At 37.4% G+C, this 19,070-nt stretch overlaps 1 protein-coding gene across 1 annotated transcript; it reads right to left on the minus strand.

Moving 5' to 3' along the window:
- Nucleotides 1-1,140: 1,140 nt before the first annotated feature.
- On the minus strand, nucleotides 1,141-18,487 carry ARMC10 (armadillo repeat containing 10). The gene is made up of 5 exons (XM_023725520.1): nucleotides 17,528-18,487; nucleotides 15,338-15,472; nucleotides 8,447-8,623; nucleotides 4,047-4,118; nucleotides 1,141-3,137 (listed from the first exon to the last, which is right to left on the minus strand). The coding sequence occupies exons 2-5, from the start codon at nucleotides 15,428-15,430 to the stop codon at nucleotides 2,886-2,888; spliced, it is 594 nt and encodes a 197-aa protein (XP_023581288.1). The 5' UTR covers nucleotides 15,431-15,472; nucleotides 17,528-18,487; the 3' UTR covers nucleotides 1,141-2,885.
- Nucleotides 18,488-19,070: the final 583 nt, after the last annotated feature.

Here is a 19,070-nt window from a genome sequence, read left to right on the forward strand (position 1 = left end):
ACAAATTCTTAAGATACTACTGCCTAATACAGATAATTTGAAAACTGAAGATAGGCTAATGCTTTTGATAATGTATTGTCCCTGTTGCAAATTTAAGCATATATATTAGGACACTAAACAGTGAAGACTAACAAATTTAGCTCACTTTGTGCCTTTGGAGATTAACAGCCAAGACACATGTAAATGATCTTTATCTAAATTTAGCATTTTTATCTACAAAGAAGCAAATCAGTCAAGGGGGACATGTGTATATAGTGTGTGTGTACATAATGTGATTTCTGGATATTAAAGCACAATTTTCCCATAAAATAAACTTCTAGGAAAAAATTGTACAAGCATGAACTTTTCACTCAAAGCGAGTATTTAAATAGGTAAGAATAAGATGTTAGGTTTACGGTGGGTTAGTTTGGGGCATGTTGCTCTGAAACTAGCCAGCATTCTTGTAGTCACCATTTTCCTTGTTGCTGCATGCTGTGAAAATTCACTTCTTACCTCCGCTTAATGAAGCAAGCTAAGTATATCTTATGTCTTCTCCATGAATAGCCTCAACATTTTTGTACTTACATGTACCATTTAACTGAGGATCTTTAAGCACTTTAAATTGTCATGTTCTAGTTCCACTTAATTAGACCTGCCTCATTTTCTAGGCCTTCTCACAAGCTTTTATTTTTATTACTCGTGTTCTTTCTATATTGACCTTTTATTCATTAAGACTTCTGGTCCAAAGTACATGAGGCTTCATCTCCTGACCCTGTTTAAGTGGGTTACCATTTTTTCACTTGTTACATTTTGAAGGATTTATGTGAAAACAAAGATAATTTTTGAAAAAATTAAAGATACATCTATTCTCTTGCCTCAATTTAGTCTAAGATGCATTGTAATATCATTTACTAGTCTGGGTCTTATCCTCTAAGTCAATTTCATTTTCTTTGATATTTGGAAAAGTCCTACTTAATAAAAGCCAAGCTGTGCCATGATGTGTATTGATAAATTAAGGATCTACTTGTGCATTTCCACCATGTAATTCTTTTTGGATAGTTAAAAATTACTTTTTCGAATTCAGCATTTTGACATTTCAGACTCAAATGCTCTGATCCCTAGCAAATGTGATATGTGAATGATTCCATTCAGACTAATGATGTGGAGAGAGGAAAAGAGATGGAGTTTTAGAACCCAGTGCTGCTAAAGCACACGGAAGGCCAGTTCTGGTTTTTAACGTGTGCACATTTTGAACACATATTTTCATTAAATAAGGCAGATTAAAAAAAAAAAAAGTCATAAAGAAATGTCTTCCAGGGAATTAATACTTGTTTCCATCACCAATATATAAAAATATTATTTTTTGCCATTATGTATACTTTACTATTCTAGCCCCTTGGGAAGTTTCAACTTAATATTGAACCTTTTTATACTTTAAAGAATACACATTTTTCTGTTGAAGATTTGTGACTTCCTATGGAAACAGTCTTGAATTCATGTATTCACAAACGAAATTTAAAGTACTCTAAAGCTTTGCCTTAAATACATGAGTAGCAAAGTTTTTGCTTGCATAGGGGATTTATTTATTGCTAGGCATGGTGGGGGTTATGAAATTTAATATCATAAATCCTGGCTGAATTCAAATACATCAATAAATTGCTATAGTAGTTTATGATATAAAAAGAATATTAAAGTTAATTGCTGAAGTATTTTCATATAATTTTAGTCAAGTAAAATATGAATGGAAATGAATAAAATAAAGTACTATCAAAGGAAGAAAATAAACATAACCTTGTGGTTTTTTCCCCTTTATTTAAAAAATTATTATAAAATTTATGGTCATAGTTAAAAAATTCAAACAGCAGAAGAGAGTGTATAGAGAAAAGTCATTTCCCCACTCTGCAGTCCCACTCCCCAGAGCCTGTGTATCATTCTGGAAGTGTTCTGTGTACACATAAACATGTATTTTTCATTTAAACAAACAAATAGGATCGCCTTATACATCTTCTGACAGTGTAGTTTAGAAAACAACTATTTCATGGCTATCTTTCCACATCAGCACATCAGAGCTACTTCATTCTTTTAAAGACAGGATAACTGATTTACTCAACTGCCTATGGGTAGACATTTTGATCAATCCTGGTATTTTATGCATAAAATCTTTACATACTGACATACTAAATGGGAGTGGGCAAGCACTAGGAAATATTTTCTCCTAAAAGTTTACATTTTTCATTGACGAGAAGCACAAACGACTGGAATAGATTTCTTAAAGCAGAATGGCTGAGTTGGTAGCTGGGCTTGAGGACTCAGGATCTGATCACTACTAAAAGAACAGTGCCATCCCCATGGCAGTTCTAAAACAATGCAGTTAATGACATACTACGGTCCTCTTAGAGTCCCTGGGTAGCACATATGGTTCAGTGCTCATCTACTAGCCAAGAGGCTGGCGGTTCAAACCCACCCAGAGGTGCCTCTGAAGACAGCCTGGGGATCTGCTTCTGAAAGGTCACAGCCTTGAAAACCCTATGGAACAGCTCTACTCTGCACCTCTTAGGGGTCGCCCTCTTAGCTGCAAATCACTGCAAAAGGCAGAAGGGCAGTTTATACATAAAAAAGTCACTGTCACTTCATATAGAGGAAATAACTAAAATATCTCTAGACAAAAATCGAAAGAAATAAATGTTTTCAGTAGAAGCACTAATATTCATTTGGTATCAATAAAATGATCAAAATAAACTTGGAGACCATGGCCAAGTTATAGCTATGTTAATGATGAAACATGGTATTTACTGTTTAAATTCAACAGCTGAAAGACTCCCTTTGCTTTATAAGGAAAATGTATAAATTGATAATGTGTATTACTTCCAGACTGCATTACTCTCTGGAAACATGGCCAATCGGAATTACGTTATTATTACAACTTTTTCCTTCACATCCACATCAGGGTGATGAACTAAAGCTCTCATTTTCTGGGCACATTCTTGTCCATATAACAGAGAAAACAAGGAACCTTTATGAAAGGTGGAAGTAGACCTATTAACTAAATGGCCATCCTTTTTGACATAGTTATTTAAATTCTGAAATAGTGTGAGTACTCGAAGAAGAATCTCCTTTGCTACGTGGCCATCATAAAGGGAAAGGAACGATGAATCCACCTGAAATAGAACACAGTGAGTATTGTTAATACATGAAAACACTTTTCTGTGTATATTTTCATTGTAAAACTGCATCAAACATTTTGTATTTTACAATCTTGTCATAGAATATTATCCCTAAGATAGCACAGTCTACAGTGTAAACTCCTAGGTACCCCTACATTGTGCAGTAATAGAAAAAAGGTTTTTCATTTTAGCTAAAAATTACTATGCACTTAGAATCCTGTAATGTGGACATATGGAAAAACATCCATTTCCTTTTTAAGATCCATCATGCAGTTTTCATGGGAACTTACTAATTCACTGAACATTTACTGCACGTGTTCACTGGGGCACAGGGCTGGGGGGCAGGGATGTGAAGGTGAATTCAACAGGGTCCCTTTTCTGCAGGAGCAGAGGTCCATTCCACCTCAGCACCATCTCTGCTTCCTTCAAAACACTTCTCACAGCTTTTCATTATCTCATTTGTTTCTTACATATTTTTGTCAGGTCTGTCTTTTCCACCAGACTGTAAGGTTCATGAGGACAAGCACCATGTCATGTCATATTCATACATATCCCAGAATTCAGCACAGCGTCTGGCACATACTGGGTACTCAGTAAATACTGGTGGATGTCTGAGATAATATACGAACAAAAAAGGTCAGGTGTAAATGATGTGATGACATAAGTGTGTCCAAAATTTGGTAGAGAAAGAAAAGGTTTATTTTTGTTAGGAAGAATTTTTAAAAACGAAAAATAAAAGTAATATATGTTCATTTATAGGAAATTTACATATGCAGAAAGAAAAAACACCTTTAATATTGCTCCTCAGAAATAACCCCTGTTAACATTTTAGGAGAAATCTTTCTAGATCTATCCATAGGTCCAAATCTGTATATTTGCAAAACAAATATGTAAGCTATTTACTTGGGCACCGAACAGTCCTTCTGCCATGGCTGGGTTTTCAGACAAATTCAAAAGCAGTTTCAAAACTTGAACCTGAAATAAGAAGAATATTAGTTTATTTCAGACCAACAGGCATGAACTTTCTCTCCCTAGCATGCTATCCTCTCAGCATTTCTACTTTTTAAAGTCTTGCCCTTGCTTCAAGGCTTGGCTCCAATTCTCTTTTCCCATGAAACGTTTTCAATTCATCTCACATAGGTCGTCAGGCGTGCTCTGTCTCTCACAGCACTTGGCACACCACTCTCAGAGCGCTTACCACAGAGCAGTGTTATTTAAGGGGGAAAAAAGGAAATCTCTCAAAGCTCAGTTTATTTCTACTTAAAGTATGCAATTTCGGAACAGTTTAGATACCAAGACTAAATAAGTAACAACATGGCCCCTTTGTTTTTAGTGGGTTAGGGTGAATCGTTGAGAATCCTTGGGTGGTACAGTTAATGCACTTGGCTGCTAACCAGAAGGTTGGAGGTTCAAGTCTATCCAGAGATGCCTCATTAGAAAGGCCTCATGATCTACTTGTGAAAAAAAAAATCAGCCATCGAAAACCCTATGGAGCACAGTTCTACATCAACATGCAAGGGGTTGCCATGAGGTGAAGGTGACTCAATGGCAACTGGACGGTATACTCTGTAGAAGACGGTGAAACATGAGAAAATATATATAAAGTTCGAATACAACTACAGATTAAACAAATTATGTATTTTGGTTTGAAATCATATTAAGTCCACTGCTTTTTTTCTGTTGTCACATGTGCCATCTTGTGGTGACTACAGGACATTTATTTTAAGCCATTAATTTTATTTGCTCTTGTTACAGATATAGCAAGCCCAAGGTTGATTTAACCTTCACTATTTATATTTACTTATGAATCAGTGGTGTATGCTAAAGGTTACTGCAGTACAGTGAGATCACTGCCTTAAAGCAAAATAAGATTTGTAAAAAGTCATTTTGGTGGTTATTTACTAAGAAAATATATAAAACAAGATACAACTTTCAACTCACAAACGGATTACTATTCAAAAGTTTATTTACAAGTTGAATTTTAAACTAATTTTTATGGACAATGTTCTAATTGGTGCTCAGACTCCCAGGCAGACCACAAAAGCAAATTCTTTATCCCAGAAATAATGTACTGGGCAATACTGTGGAAAAATAAAATACAAAAAAAAATAGAACATACTATCATGACGAGTCACCTTTTTAAAAGTCATGAAATGTATTAAAACATAAACCATAACTGAGACAGATAATATACAAAGGCCAGACTCTGAACTTAGCATGTCTCCTAAACTTTTAGGCAAAGTTGCTTCAGGGGCAGGTAGTGAAGAGATTTTTTCTACAGTGGCAATGCTGTGGGGGAAAGAGGCGAGGGAGTTGCCATTTGGGCTTCAGGGGCTCGAAGTTATCCTGCTCCACTGGGGAGAGAAGGATGTTGATGGGTGTCTGCATGTCGGAAATTGCCCGTGGATGGAGCAACATTGCTGTAAGACAAGTTACTATTTATTACATTTAATTTTGAACATCTTTGGGTATGTCTGGGACCAGATCCAAATAAATAATACCATTAATATCACATGCAAGTAGGATTTTGCTGAAGGTAATTTAAAAATGGTTGCAGTAGTACATCAAAAGAGAACTGATAGAAATTCAAGCCAGATTCAGAAGGGACGTGGAACAAGAGATATCATGGCTGATGTCAGATGGATCTTGGCTGTAAACACAGAATAGCAGAAAGATGCTTACCTGTGTTTTATTGACTACGCAAAGGCATTCGACTGTGTGGATCGTAACAGATTATGGATAACATTGCAAAGAATGGGAATCCCAGAACGCTTAAACGTGCTCATGCAGAGCCTGTACATAGACCAAGAGGCAGTTGTTCAAACAGAACTAGGGGATACTGCATGGTTTAAAATCAGAAAAGGTGTGCATCAGGGTTGTATCCTTTCACCATACTTATTCAATCTGTATGCTGAGCAAATAACCCGAGAAGCTGGACTATATGAAGAACCCAGCATCAGGACTGGTGAAAGACTCACTGACAACCTGTAATATGCAGATGACACAACCTTGCTTGCTGAAAGTGAAGAGGACTTGAAGCACTTACTGATGAAGATCAAGGACTACAGCCTTCCATATGGATTGCACCTCAACATAAAGAAGACAAATCTTCACAACTGGACCAATAAGCAACATCATGCATGATAAATGGAGAAAATACTGAAGCTGTCAAAAATTTCATTTTACTTGGATCTACAATCAACGTTCACTGGAAGCAGCAGTCGAAATCAAATGACATAATTGTGTTGGGCAAATGTGAAGCAAAAGATTAAAGTTAAAAAGCAAAGATGTAACTTTGATGATTCAGGTGCACCAGACCCAAGTTGTGGTATTTTCAATTGCCTTGTATGCATGCAAAAGCTGGACAATAAATAAGGAAGACCAAAAAAGAATTGATGCCTTTCAATTATGGTGGTGGCAAAGAATACTGAATGTACCACGGACTGCCAAAAGAACGAACAAATCTGTCTTGGAAGAAGTACAGCCAGAATGCTCTGTAGAAGCATGGTAAGATTTTTTTCTCACGTACTTTGGACATGTTATCAGGAGGGACCAGTCCCTGGAGAAGGACATCATAGTTGGTAAAGTAGAGGGTCAGCGAAAAAGAGGAAGACCTTCAATGAGATGGACTCACACAGTGGCTCCAACAATGGGCTCAAACATAGCAACGATTATGAGGATGGTGCAGGACCAGGCAGTGTTTTTTTCTGTTGTACCCGGGGTCACTATGAGTTGGAACTGACTCGACGGCACCTAACAACTAGAAATGTGGCAAGTCCAAATAACAACACCTGTACTACAGTGAGGCTCTCCTGCAATCACACCTTAATAACCTCAGAAATATCTCCAGCGATGTCAAATATTTGGAGTACAGCTTAACATTTAGTCCTTCTAAAATGCTCATGCATTTTTCTCTCTTAACTGTGGCAGAGAACACAGACCAATACAGTAAAATCTTAAATAATAAGGAACCCAACTAATCAGAATCTTTACTTAATCTACATTCTTTTTATGCCTTCTTTTTAAAGTGGCAATTGATGAAAACATGCACTAATATGGGGGCATGGGGGATTATTTAAGGAACTTTCATAGTGTTTCCTGAGATCCCCACTAATCCAGCTCAATCTCTGACATCTCTTACATCTATGTAACTGGACAAAGAACATTCAGGATGACTATTCAAAGACATTGAGAGATCCTTCACGTATTTAATACACTCCATTCACTGAAGTGCAAAAGTGGTTTTAGAAAGATTTTTAACAAATAATGGCTACATCAGAGAAAAAAAAAAAGGTTTTGTTAATCCTGAGGTAAGGGAAAATTTCAATTAAATCAGCCCTATTACTCAAAGCAACTCATACCAATTCATGCCAATGGCCCAATTCTAATACCAATGATCAAAGACAGCACAGGACTGAGGAATGTTTTGTTCTGTTATACATGGGGTCACCATGAGTTGGAGCTGACTCAACAGCAATCAACAACAACAATAATAACATCACTCGAAGACTCGTTTTAATCACATTATTCCTATATCTGGCAGGGCAAAAAAGGCTAGCTACTTCACTTCAGTAAAAGAGAAACTGATTCACAGAAAACCAAATGAACTTCAATTTAACGATAAGTGAAATAATCGATGATTTCCATAAGTTAACATTATAATTCACTTTTAGGAGGAAAAAAAATACTTTCTTAAGCCCATGTGAGGGTTTTAATAAACCTCGACTAAACTTCTTTTTTTTTTTTATTGTTGTAATTAAATGAAATTTACGTTTCAAGTCCGTCTCCCATACAGAATTTTTTGTAACTTTTTTACATACATTGTTATGAGACCCCAACCGCTCACCCCCTTCTGCGACAGCACACTCCTCCCCTCCGCCCCTGATGCCCCATGAACATTCAACCAGCTCCTAACTCTGCCTTCCCATCTCACCTCTGGACAGAAGCCACCCCTTTGGTCTCTTGTATCTACTTGACTAAGAGGCACATTCTTCACAAGTATCACTTTATGTCCCACAGTCCAGTCCAATCCCTGCCTGAAGAGTTGACCTCAGAAATTGTTTCAGTTCTGGGGTGATAGACCAGGGGCCATGCTTTCCGGGGCACCTCCAGTCTCAGTCAGACCATTAAGTCTGGTCTTCTTACTAGAATTTGAGTTCTGCAATCCGTTCTACTGCTCCATCAGTAAACTTCCTCCTTTTTGAAGGACATCAACTTAAGATAGGTGACCTGGAAATTCAGTTTCAATCATAATAAGTTTGATGCAATAGCTTTTTGTACTTTAAGTAATAACTGCTTCATACCTTGGTGTTTCCATTTCCAGTAAGTAACACATGGAAAAAGTCTGTCATGTAACTGTTAAACATATGCTGGTGGTCACTGGTGACAGTCATGTTTGTTAATAATCTCAGTCCGGCCATTTGCACAGCAGAGTTCAGGGGATCTGAGAGGACATCCTCACAGACTTGACTAATGTATATCTGAAGACAGGAGAAAGAAAAGCAAGCATCTTAGAAATCTCCAAAATTCTACCACTGAACCGTGACTGTTCTTAAGATGGAACTAGCTTCTCAGAAAACACGACATTTTTATCTGGCCTTCAAATGTTGGTGACTTTTTTTTAAGCTACTTTTGTTAATGCCAGACACTGTGCCGAGCATTTTACAAACATACCTCATTTAATCCTTAACACAACTGTATGAGGTGGGTGCTATTACAAATGAGAACTTTAAAGTCCAGAAGCGCAGATGCTCTGCCCAAAGTCAGCCAGCTGGTGGGGGAGAATTGTTGGCCTGCAGAAATCTAGTTCTTCTCACTGGTGGCCTCTCACTTTCTGGGGCCTCCTAATCAGTTTACCCTTCTGTTTCAACTGGTCTGGGCACACCAGGTCAAGGGGGAAGATCTGTGAGGCCATTCTGTATGATGGTAAATACCTTAACGGTCGGGTTCAGAGAGGTATTGTCATGTTCGAAGTAAAAAGCAAGGGGCAAATTGAAACAGAATTTTTCTTTACAGTTAGCTCTATCAAAAGTAAGCAGAGGCAAAACTATATTTGGCCTAAGATTCTTTTTATTTACCGTTGTTGTTAGGTTAACCACCACTGGCACAAAGTAATGTGATGCCAGTAGTATTTCTATTTCATATACAACTAACCCAGTATAACAGTTTCCTGAAACCTCTACTATCTACGTCTGGTCACGATCTTTTCAGCTTGGAAAAATTATGTTCCATAGATAAACAGTGTTCACCAAACTAAATGTGAATTCCATCAAAAGTTTTAACTAACAAAAAATTTGTCCCAATATGAAGTGTAAAATTACCAATTGTCCCATAAGCCATAACTAATTTCTTTTTTTAATCCCTAAATGTATCCATGTTGTCGCAGAACTAAAATAATGACTGTAAAACAAAGAGAGATTAAACTTCTCTTTTTTTCATTGTGATTTAGGTGAAAATTAACACAGCAAATTAGTTTCTCATTAAACAGTTAATACACAAATTTTTTCTACACTGGTTGCCAACCCCACAATGTGTCAGCACTCTCCCATTCTCCACCCCAGGTTCCCTATTTCCATTCGTCCAGTTTTCCTGTCCCTTCCTGCCTTCTCGTCTTTGCTTTTGGGCTGCTGTGCCCATTAGTCTTGTACACATAATTCACCTATGAAGCACGTCCCTCATGTGCGTAACTGCTGGCCCTACAGACCTGTCTAATCTTTGGCTGAAGGCTGAACCTCAGGAATGACTTCAATACGGAGTTAAAAGGGTTTCTCCAGTCTCTGTCAGAGCATAAGTCTGGTCTTTTTTTTAAAAACAGTTAGTACATATACTGTTTTATGACATTGGTTAACAACGCCATGACATGTCAGTACTCTCCCTTCTTGAGACTCGGTTCCCTAAACCAGCTTTTCTGTCCCCTCCTGCCTTCTAGTCCTTGCCTTTGGGCTGGTGTGCCCCTATAGTCTTGTTTTGTTTTATGGGCCTGTCTAATCTTTGGCTAAAAGGTGAACCTCCACAGTGACTTCATTACTGAGCTAAAAGAGTGTCCGGGGGCCATACTCCTCGGGGTTTCTCCAGTCCCGGTCAGGCCGGTAAGTCTGGTCTTTTTTTTGTGTTAGAATTTTGTTCTGCATTCTGCTCCAGCTCTGTATGCGACCCTCTATTGTGATCCCTGTCAGAGCAGTCAGTGGTGGTAGCCAGGCACCATCCACTTGTGGGGACTCACTCTGGTGGAGACTGTGGTAGTTGTAGTCCATTAGTACTCTGGACGAATCTTTCCCTTGTGTCTTTGGTTTTCTTTATTTTCCCTTGCTCCAGAAGGGGTGAGACCAGTAGAGTATCTGAGATGGGTGCTCACAAGCTTTTAAAACCCCAAACGCTACTGACCAAAGTAGGATGTAGAACATTGTCTTTATAAACTACATTATACCATTTGAGCTAGATGTCCCTCGAAACCATGGTCCCCATAGCCCTCAGACTAATAATTTGGTCCCTAAGGGAGTTTGCGTGTGTCTATGGAGCTTCCATGACCTTACCTTGGTCAAACTGTGCTGACTTCCCCAGTATCGTGCACTGTCTTACCCCTCACCAAAGTTACTTCTTATCTATTGTTTCTTTGTGTGTAAACTTTTTCATGAGTTTTTACAATACAGTACGAAATACTTTTGTCCTTTTGTGACTGACTTATTTCACTCAGCATAATGCCCTCCAGATTCATTCATGTTGTGAGATGTTTCACAGATTCATCATTGTTCTTTATTGTCGCATAGTATTCCATTGTGTTTATGTACCGTCGTTTATCCACTCATCTGTTGATAGGCACTTAGGTTGTTTCCATTTTTTTGCTACTGTGAATAATGCTGCAATGAACATGCGTTTATATGTCTATTCGTGTGATGGCACTTACTTCTCCAGGATATATTCCTACGAGTGGGATTGCTGCATCGTATCTATTTCTAGCTTCTCAAGGAAGTATCATATTGTTCTCCAAAATGTTAGTGCCATTTTGCATTCTCACTAGCAATGCATAAGAGTTCCAATCTCCTTGCAACCTCTCCAACATTTGTTATTTTCTGTTTTTTTGATTCATGCCAGTAATGTTGGGGTGAGATGGTATCTCACTGTAGTTTTGATTTGCATTTCTCTAAAGGCTAGTGATCGTGAGCATTTCTTCATTTGTCTGTTAGCCACCTGAATGTCTTCTTTGATGAAGTGTCTGTTCATATCTTTTGCAAATTTTTCAACTGGATTATTTTTTTCATTGTAGAGATGTTGGAATTTCCTATAGATTTTAGAGATTAGACCTTTGTCAGGTATGTCATAGCCAAAATTTTTTTCCCAGTCTGTAGGTTCTCTTTTTACTCTTTTGGTGAAGTCTTTTGATGTGCATAAGTGTTTAATTTTTAGGAAATCCCATTTATCTAGCTTATCTTCTGGTGTTTGTGTATTGATAATTATGGTTTGTATGCTGTTTATGCCACATATTAGGGTACCTAGTGTTGTCCCTAATTTTTTTCCCATGATTTTTATAGTTTTTGTTTTTATATTTAGGTCTTTGATCCATTTTGAATTAGTTTTTGTGTGTGGTGTGAGGTGTGGGTCCTGTTTCTTTTACAGATGGGCATCCAGTTTTGCCAGCCAACATTTGTTAAAAAGACGGCTTTCCCCATTTAACAGACTTTGGGCCTTTGTCAAAGATCAGACGACCATAAGGATTTCCATCTGGGTTCTTGATTCTGTTCCATTGGTCAATGTGTCTGTCGTTGTACCAGTGCCAGGCTGTTTTGACTACCGTAGTTGTGTAGTAAGTTCTGAGGTCAGGTGCTATGAAGCCTCCTACTTTGTTCCTTTTCTTCAATAATGCTTTACTTATCCAGGGCCTCTTTCCTTTCCATATAAAGTTAATGATTCATTTTTCCATCTTGTTAAAGAACGCTGTTGGTATTTGGATCGAGATTGCACTGTATTTGTAGGTTGCTTTAATGAGAACTGACATTTTCACAATGTTGAGTCTACCTATCCATGAACACGGTTATGTTTTTCCATTTATGTAGGTCTCTTTTGGTTTCCTGCAGTAGTGTTTTGTAGTTTTCTTTGTATAGGTCTTTTACATCCCTGGTTAGAGTTACTCCTAAGTATTTTTTTTTTTTAGGGGCTATATAAATGGTATTGCTTTCCTGATTTCCTTTTTGTAGTTCTCTTTATTGGTGTACAGGAATCCAACTGATTTTTGTATGTTTCTCTTATATCCTGCTACTCTGCTGAATCTATTAGTTCTTGTAGTTTTTTTTGTGGAGTCTTTAGGGTTCTCTATGTCTAGTTTATCATATCACCCGCGAATATAGAGTTTTACTTCTTTCTTAACAGTTTGGATGCCCTTTATTTCTTTTTCTTGCCTTACTGCTCTAGCTAGAACTTCCAGCACAATGTTAAATAGGAGTGGTGATAAAAGGCATTCTTGTCTTGTTCTTGTTCTCAAGGGAATGTTTTCAGCCTCTCTCTGTTGAGAATAATGCTGGCTGTTAGTTTTGTAAAGATGCCCTTTATTATGCTGAAGAATTTCCCGTCTATTTCTATCTTATTGAGAGTTTTTATCAGAAATGGGTGTTGGACTTTATCAAATGACTTTTCTGCAATGACTAAAATGATCATGGGATTCTTTTGTTCTATTTATGTGGTGGATTACGTTGACTGGTTTTCTAATGTTGAATCATCCTGCATAGCTGTTATGAACCCCACTTGGTCACAGTGTATTACATTTTTTATACGATGCTGAATTCTATTGGCTAAAATTTTGTTGAGAATTTTTGCATCCATATTCACGAGAAATACTGATCTGTAATTTTCTTTTTTTGTGGTGTCTTTGCCGATTTTGGTATCAGGGTTACGCTAGCTTCAGAGAACGGATTCAGAAGTATCCCTTCCTTTTCTATGCTCTGAAATAGTTTGAGTAGTACTGGTGTAAGCTCTTCTCTGAATGTTTGGTAGAATTCTCCAGCGAAGCCATCTGGGCCAGGGCTTTTTTTTTTGTTGGGAGTTTTTAAAATTACTTTTTCTCTTCTCTGTTCAGATTTTCTACCTTGGTTTGTGTTACTTTAGGTAGATAGTGTGTTTCTAGAAATTTGTTCATTTCCTCTAGGTTTTCAAATTTGTTGGAGTACTTTTTCATAGTGCTCTGTTAAGATCCTTTTTATTTCAGTTGGGTCTGTTTTAACGTCCCCCATTGCAGTTCTTAAAATTCGGGTTATTTGTTTCCTTTCCTGTTTTTGTCAGTTTGGCCAATGGCCTGTTGGTTTTGTTGATCCTTCTGAAGAACCAACTTTTGTTTTTGTTGATTCTTTCTATTGTTCTTATATTCTCTATTATCATTTACTTTTGCTCTGATCTTTATTATTTCCTTTCTTCTGGTGGTTGTGGGCTTATTTGGCTGTTCTCTATTTGTGTGAGTTGTAGGGCTAATGTTTTGATTTCGTCCCTTTCTTCTTTTTTGATGTGTGCATCTATTGCTATAACCTGACCTCTAAGCACTGCCTTTGCTGCGTCTCAAAGGTTTTGGTATGATGTGTTTTCATTCTCGTTTGATTCCAGGAATTTTTTGATTCCATCTTTGATTTCTTCTATTACCCAGTGGTTTTTAAACAAGGTGTTATTCAGTTTTCATGTATTTGATTTTTTTCCCTGGCTCCTCCTGTTACTAATTTCTACTTCTATGGTGTTGTGATCCAAGAAGATGCTTTGTATTTTCTCAATGTGTTGGATTTTGTTGAAAACTGTTTTGTGGCTTAAGATGTGGTCTATTCTGGAGAGTGTTCCATGTGCACTGGAAAAGAATGTATACTTTGTTGCTGTTGGGTAGCATCCTATATATGGCTATGAGGTCAAGATGGTTGATTGTGGCCTTAAGATCTGTATCTTTGCTGAGTTTCTTTCTAGATGTTCTGTCCTTTACTGAGAGTAGTGTGTTGAAGTCTGCTACTATTATTGTGGAACTGTCAGTTTCTGAGTAGTGTGTTGAAGTCCGCTACTATTATTGTGGAACTGTCAGTTTCTCTTTTCAGTGCTGCTAGAGTCTGTTTTATGTATTTTGGAGCCCTGCTGTTGGGTGTAAATGTTTATTATGATTATGTCTTCATGGTGGACTTTAATCATTATATAATGTCCTTCCTATCTTTTATGATGGATTTTACCTTAAAGTCTATTTTATCTGAGATTAGTATTGCCACTCCTGGTCTTCTATGGTTGCTGTTTAAACTTTTTTTTTTTAAATTGTGGTAAATATATATATAACGGTTGCCATTTAAAAAAATTTTTTATATATGTATAACTCAGTGACATAAACTTGTAATCTGGTTTCAAGATCTAAATGACTTTCATAAACTAACTAGCTCTCTTGGTCACAATTTCATTAAACAGCCATCCTTAAAAAAATGGCATTTTCTTACCTCTCTTAAGTCGTATATTTCCATAACGTAGTGGTGTCTTTCAAAGCTTTTCCAAAATGTGTTAAGCATCTACATCCTTTTTATCTTTAAATCTTTTCACCATTGTAATTCTAGTAGCAAGATTGCTAGATGGTCCAGCTCAGTTATTCTTGGAATGGTGCCTACCTTACCTTGTTTCTTCCCACTGGAATTCCCTCTTTCCTCAACTCTACTTGTAGAAATCTTAGACATTCTCAAACCCAGGTCAGACTTCACGTTTTACACAGACAATTCTGGATGGGATCTTTCCTTTCTATGTCCTCAACATCTTATACTTTTCCTTAAAGCTTGTTCCACCTTAAAGCTAATTCCACCTTAAATAACAACTATTAATGAGTTTGCCTTATCCCTCCTAGCTTTCTTGGCAACAGTTGTATCACGTTCATTTCTATACTCCCTAGCACAGAGCAGGAACTCAATAAATACCAACTTGAACTAAATGAACACAATTTCCTAATTTATTGTGTCTTTTTCTGTTTACGTTATCTGGTTCTGGGCTGGCTCCTTTACCACATTTTGGATTAAACTGATCCCCAACTTCACAAGTCCTATGCATCTCTTATTCCTGGTTCATGTCCCTCATCCTCCATTCTTCTAGAGATTAATTCTGAGCCGTAAAGTTAAAAATAATAGTCCACTAAAGTTCCAAAACCACTTTTCTGTAATTTTCTTTCATCTACAGTACATCTTACACATTTGTGTTTTCAGATAACTTACCTTTATGATGTCTTGATTTTCAACATTCACACTCAGGTTATTCAGTGCATTTAAAGCTTTCTCTTTAATACTGTGGTTGGGACTGTCAATCATGTTCCCAACAATTGGAATACCACCCAATTCACGAATAATGGCCTAAGAGGGAGAAAAAAGGACTATGACTTCAATATGCACTCCCTTACCTTGAATTCTTTGCATCCACAAATTAAAAAATGAATAACTTTGGAAATACCTTTCCCATATACAATTATAATCTGTAATTTGTTTTTCTTTTACTATCCACAATTTTATAAGTAAAGGAAATTAACTGAACATAAAATTAAGATATATAATTCTTTAAACTGTAGCATGGAGATATACAATAAAAAGATTTGCAGAGCTAATGTAATGATCTTAAAGCAATTCACAAACAAAATTATTTTGTTTTGAAATAAATTAACTTCTCTATTAGAGACAAACTTTGAAAAGTATTATGATTTATAATACCAAAGTAATGTTTCGTTAAGATGTATTCTTTGGAACACTAGTTCCTCAAGATGTTAAGAGATATTCCATAATAAAAGGGAATTGCATGGTTAAGTAAATTTGGGAAACTCCGGGTATAAGGAAGACCAAAGAATTGATGCCTTTGAATTACGGTGTTGGCGAAGAATACTGGATATACCAGGGACTTGTGGAAGAATGAACAAGTTTGTCTTGGAAGTACAGCCAAAGGGCTCCTTGGAAGCAAGAATGACGAGGCTTCCTCCATCTACTCTGGACATGTTATCAGGAGGGATCAGTCCCTGGAGAAAGACTTCATGCGTGCTAAGGTAGAGGGTCAGTGAAAAAGAGGAAGACCCTCGATGATATTGACGGACACAGTGGTTGCAACAATGGGCTCAAGCATAAGAATGATCATGAGGATGGCACAGGACTGGGCAGTGTTGCGTTCTGTTATATACAGGGTCGCTATGAGTCAAAAGTGACTCGATGGCACCTAACAACAAGAAGCTGTGGTTAAGAGCTTGGCTGCTATCTGAAAGGTCGGCAGTTCAAATCCACGCCGCTCGTTTGAAACCCTATGGGGGCAGTTCTACTCTGTCCTATAGGGTCACTATGAGTTGGAATCGGCTCGATGGCATTGGGTTTTTTTTTGGTTTAGTGGTTGTCAAAGCGTGGTCCAGGGACCACCAGCATCAGAAATATCAGAGTGCTTGTTAGAAATTCAGATCCCTAGGCCTTACCTATTAAACTAGAAACTTTGGGAAAGCGGCTCAGGAATCTGCACTTTTAATAAGTTCCTAGTTATGATAATTTTTATGCACATTAAAGTTTGATCATCTTTTTGGAAAATTTTAAGTTATATTTAAAAACCATCAGAAAATTCTAGATACCATAGTTTCCTTGACATTATATATGAAACATATCAACAATTATGTATATATAAAAAACAATTTAGTAACATCTTCAACCTGTGGTTGCAATGTCAGCATTAACTAAACATATTCATCAGTCCAATATACAATTTAAAGCACATAGTTAAACGTTACCCATTGCTGTGGAGTTGATTCCAACTTACAGTGACCCTACAGGGCAGAGTAACTGTCCAATAGGTTTTCCAAGATAGCACTGTCTATAATATTTAGAGAAGCTTACTGCCACATCTTTCTCCCTTGGAGCAGCTGGTGGATTTGAACTGTCAACCTTTCAGTTATCAGAGCTTAACCACTGCACCACCAGGGTTGCTGCCAAATTTTAAGTACTTACTGCTAAATGTTGATTAAACCAAAAAACCAAACTCGTTGCCGTCGAGTTGATTCCGACTCATAGTAACCCTACAGGACAGAACAGAACTGCCCCATACGGTTTCCAAGGAGTGCCTCATGGATTCAAACTGCCGATCTTTTGGTTAGCAGCCATAGCTCTTAACCACTACACCACCAGGGTCTCCAAATGTTGATTAGATATACTTAATTATTAATGTGTTGCCGTTGACCAATTTCATATGAATCTAGAATCATATTAACATATCATGATACTATTATGTTTGGCTTTTCAGAAGTAAACATTATGCTGTAGGTATAAGGTGTCACGTGTTACAGATAAGGAAGTTCAGGCTCCAAGAGGTTAAGTACCTTATCCAGGGTCACCATAACTTCTAGTGTGTAAGAACGGAAGGAACTTGTTTGCTGGGACTCGGGTACTTACTTGGTTAGCTGAAAAGGCTGCGTTGTTACCCAGAGTGACCAAAGCTCTTTCAATAATTGCAGGATTCTCAGTTGACTCAAGCAGGTAAAGGAGTTTCTGAAGTTGTTCAGCATTCAGGACATCATCATATGAACCATCTGTTAAGTCTTCTGCATAAGAAGATTATTTAAAGTTTATCTAAAAATCAATTGACTTTTTATTTTAAAAACAGTATCAAACACATACTATGCCAGGCACTGTTTTAAGCACTTTACATGCTTGATTTCATTTAATCTTTAAACACCAGGAAGAAGACGCTATTATTATTCCCATCTTACAGATGGGAAACTGAGGCTTATAAATGTTAAGAAATTAGCCAGTGATCACTTAGTATTTCTCTATCAGCAAGACAATACCATGCAAATAACACACATCCCTAAAGCTGATAGCATTGTCTCTTTTTTAAAAATCAGGTATACCCACCCAACTGAACACCTGCCTATAGAGCACAAATTAGTTAAGGAACATGATTTGCTTTAAGAAGACCTTTTCTGTCTTTTAAGAGCACCTCAGGCAGGAGAAAAAGCTATGGAAGTAACCTGTTTTGTTTGTGTGATACTTTTGTTTGGCTTATACAAACAAGCAATGATGACCACGATGCTAAAATAACAATCCTGCTGGAGGTGATGACAAAAGATCATCATTTCGAGTAAAAACTGGAGACGTCAAACGCTGGATCTGCTCAGTGATTTTTAGATTTTATAGCCTTACCTTAAAAAACAAAAAACAAAAAAAAAAACCCTTTACAGAAATCTCCACAAGAAAAACAAACATTGTTTTTAAAAGCAGGCATTGTTTTATTACATTCATTTTTCACAGATACTTAGATTTAATTGCATCTTCATGTTGCAGTTGGACAAGTGTTATTAGGTGCTGTCGAGTTGGTTCCAACTCCTAGCGACCCTATGTATAACAGAATGAAACACTGCCTGGTGCTGCACCATCCTCACAATCGTTGCTATGTTTGAAGCCATTGTTGCAGCCACTGTGTCAATCCATCTTGTTGAGGGTCTTCCTCTTTTTCGCTGACCCTCTACCTTAGCAAGCATAAATCTTTTTCCAGGGACTGGTCCCTCCGGATAAGATGTCCAAAGCACACGAGACAAAGTCTCGCCATCTTTGCTTCCAAGGAGCGCTCTGGCTGTACTTCCAAGACAGACTTGTTCATTCTTCTGGCAGCCCATGGTACGTTCAATATTCTTCACCAACACTGTAATTCAAAGACATCAATTTTTCTTTAGTCTTCCTTATTCGCTAACTTTTGCATGCATATGAGGCAATGGAAAATATCATGTCTTGGGATCAGGCGCACCTTAGTCCTCCAAGTGACATCTTTGCTTTTTAACACTTTAAAGAGGTCTTTTGCAGCAAATTTGCCCAATGCAATGTGTCCTTTGATTTCCTGACCACTGCTTCCATGAGCACTGACTGTAGATCCAAGTAAAATGAAATACTAGACAACTTCAAAATTTTCTGTTTATCATGATGTTGCTTATTGTGGTCC

This window comes from Trichechus manatus, unplaced genomic scaffold (genome assembly GCF_000243295.1).
Source record: "Trichechus manatus latirostris isolate Lorelei unplaced genomic scaffold, TriManLat1.0 scaffold00326, whole genome shotgun sequence".
Lineage (NCBI taxonomy): Eukaryota > Metazoa > Chordata > Mammalia > Sirenia > Trichechidae > Trichechus > Trichechus manatus.

What these genes read in the sequence shown, in the direction of transcription:
- ARMC10 (XM_023725520.1), bottom strand. Translation starts at nt 15,430, where the DNA reads ATGATTGACAGTCCCAACCACAGTATTAAAGAGAAAGCTTTAAATGCA. An exon ending in AAAATCAAGACATCATAAAG is followed by an intron (nt 8,624 to 15,337) that starts GTAAGTTATCTG and finishes TCCTGTCTTCAG; the next exon opens with ATATACATTAGTCAAGTCTG. An exon ending in CTGGAAATGGAAACACCAAG is followed by an intron (nt 4,119 to 8,446) that starts GTATGAAGCAGT and finishes TTCTTATTTCAG; the next exon opens with GTTCAAGTTTTGAAACTGCT.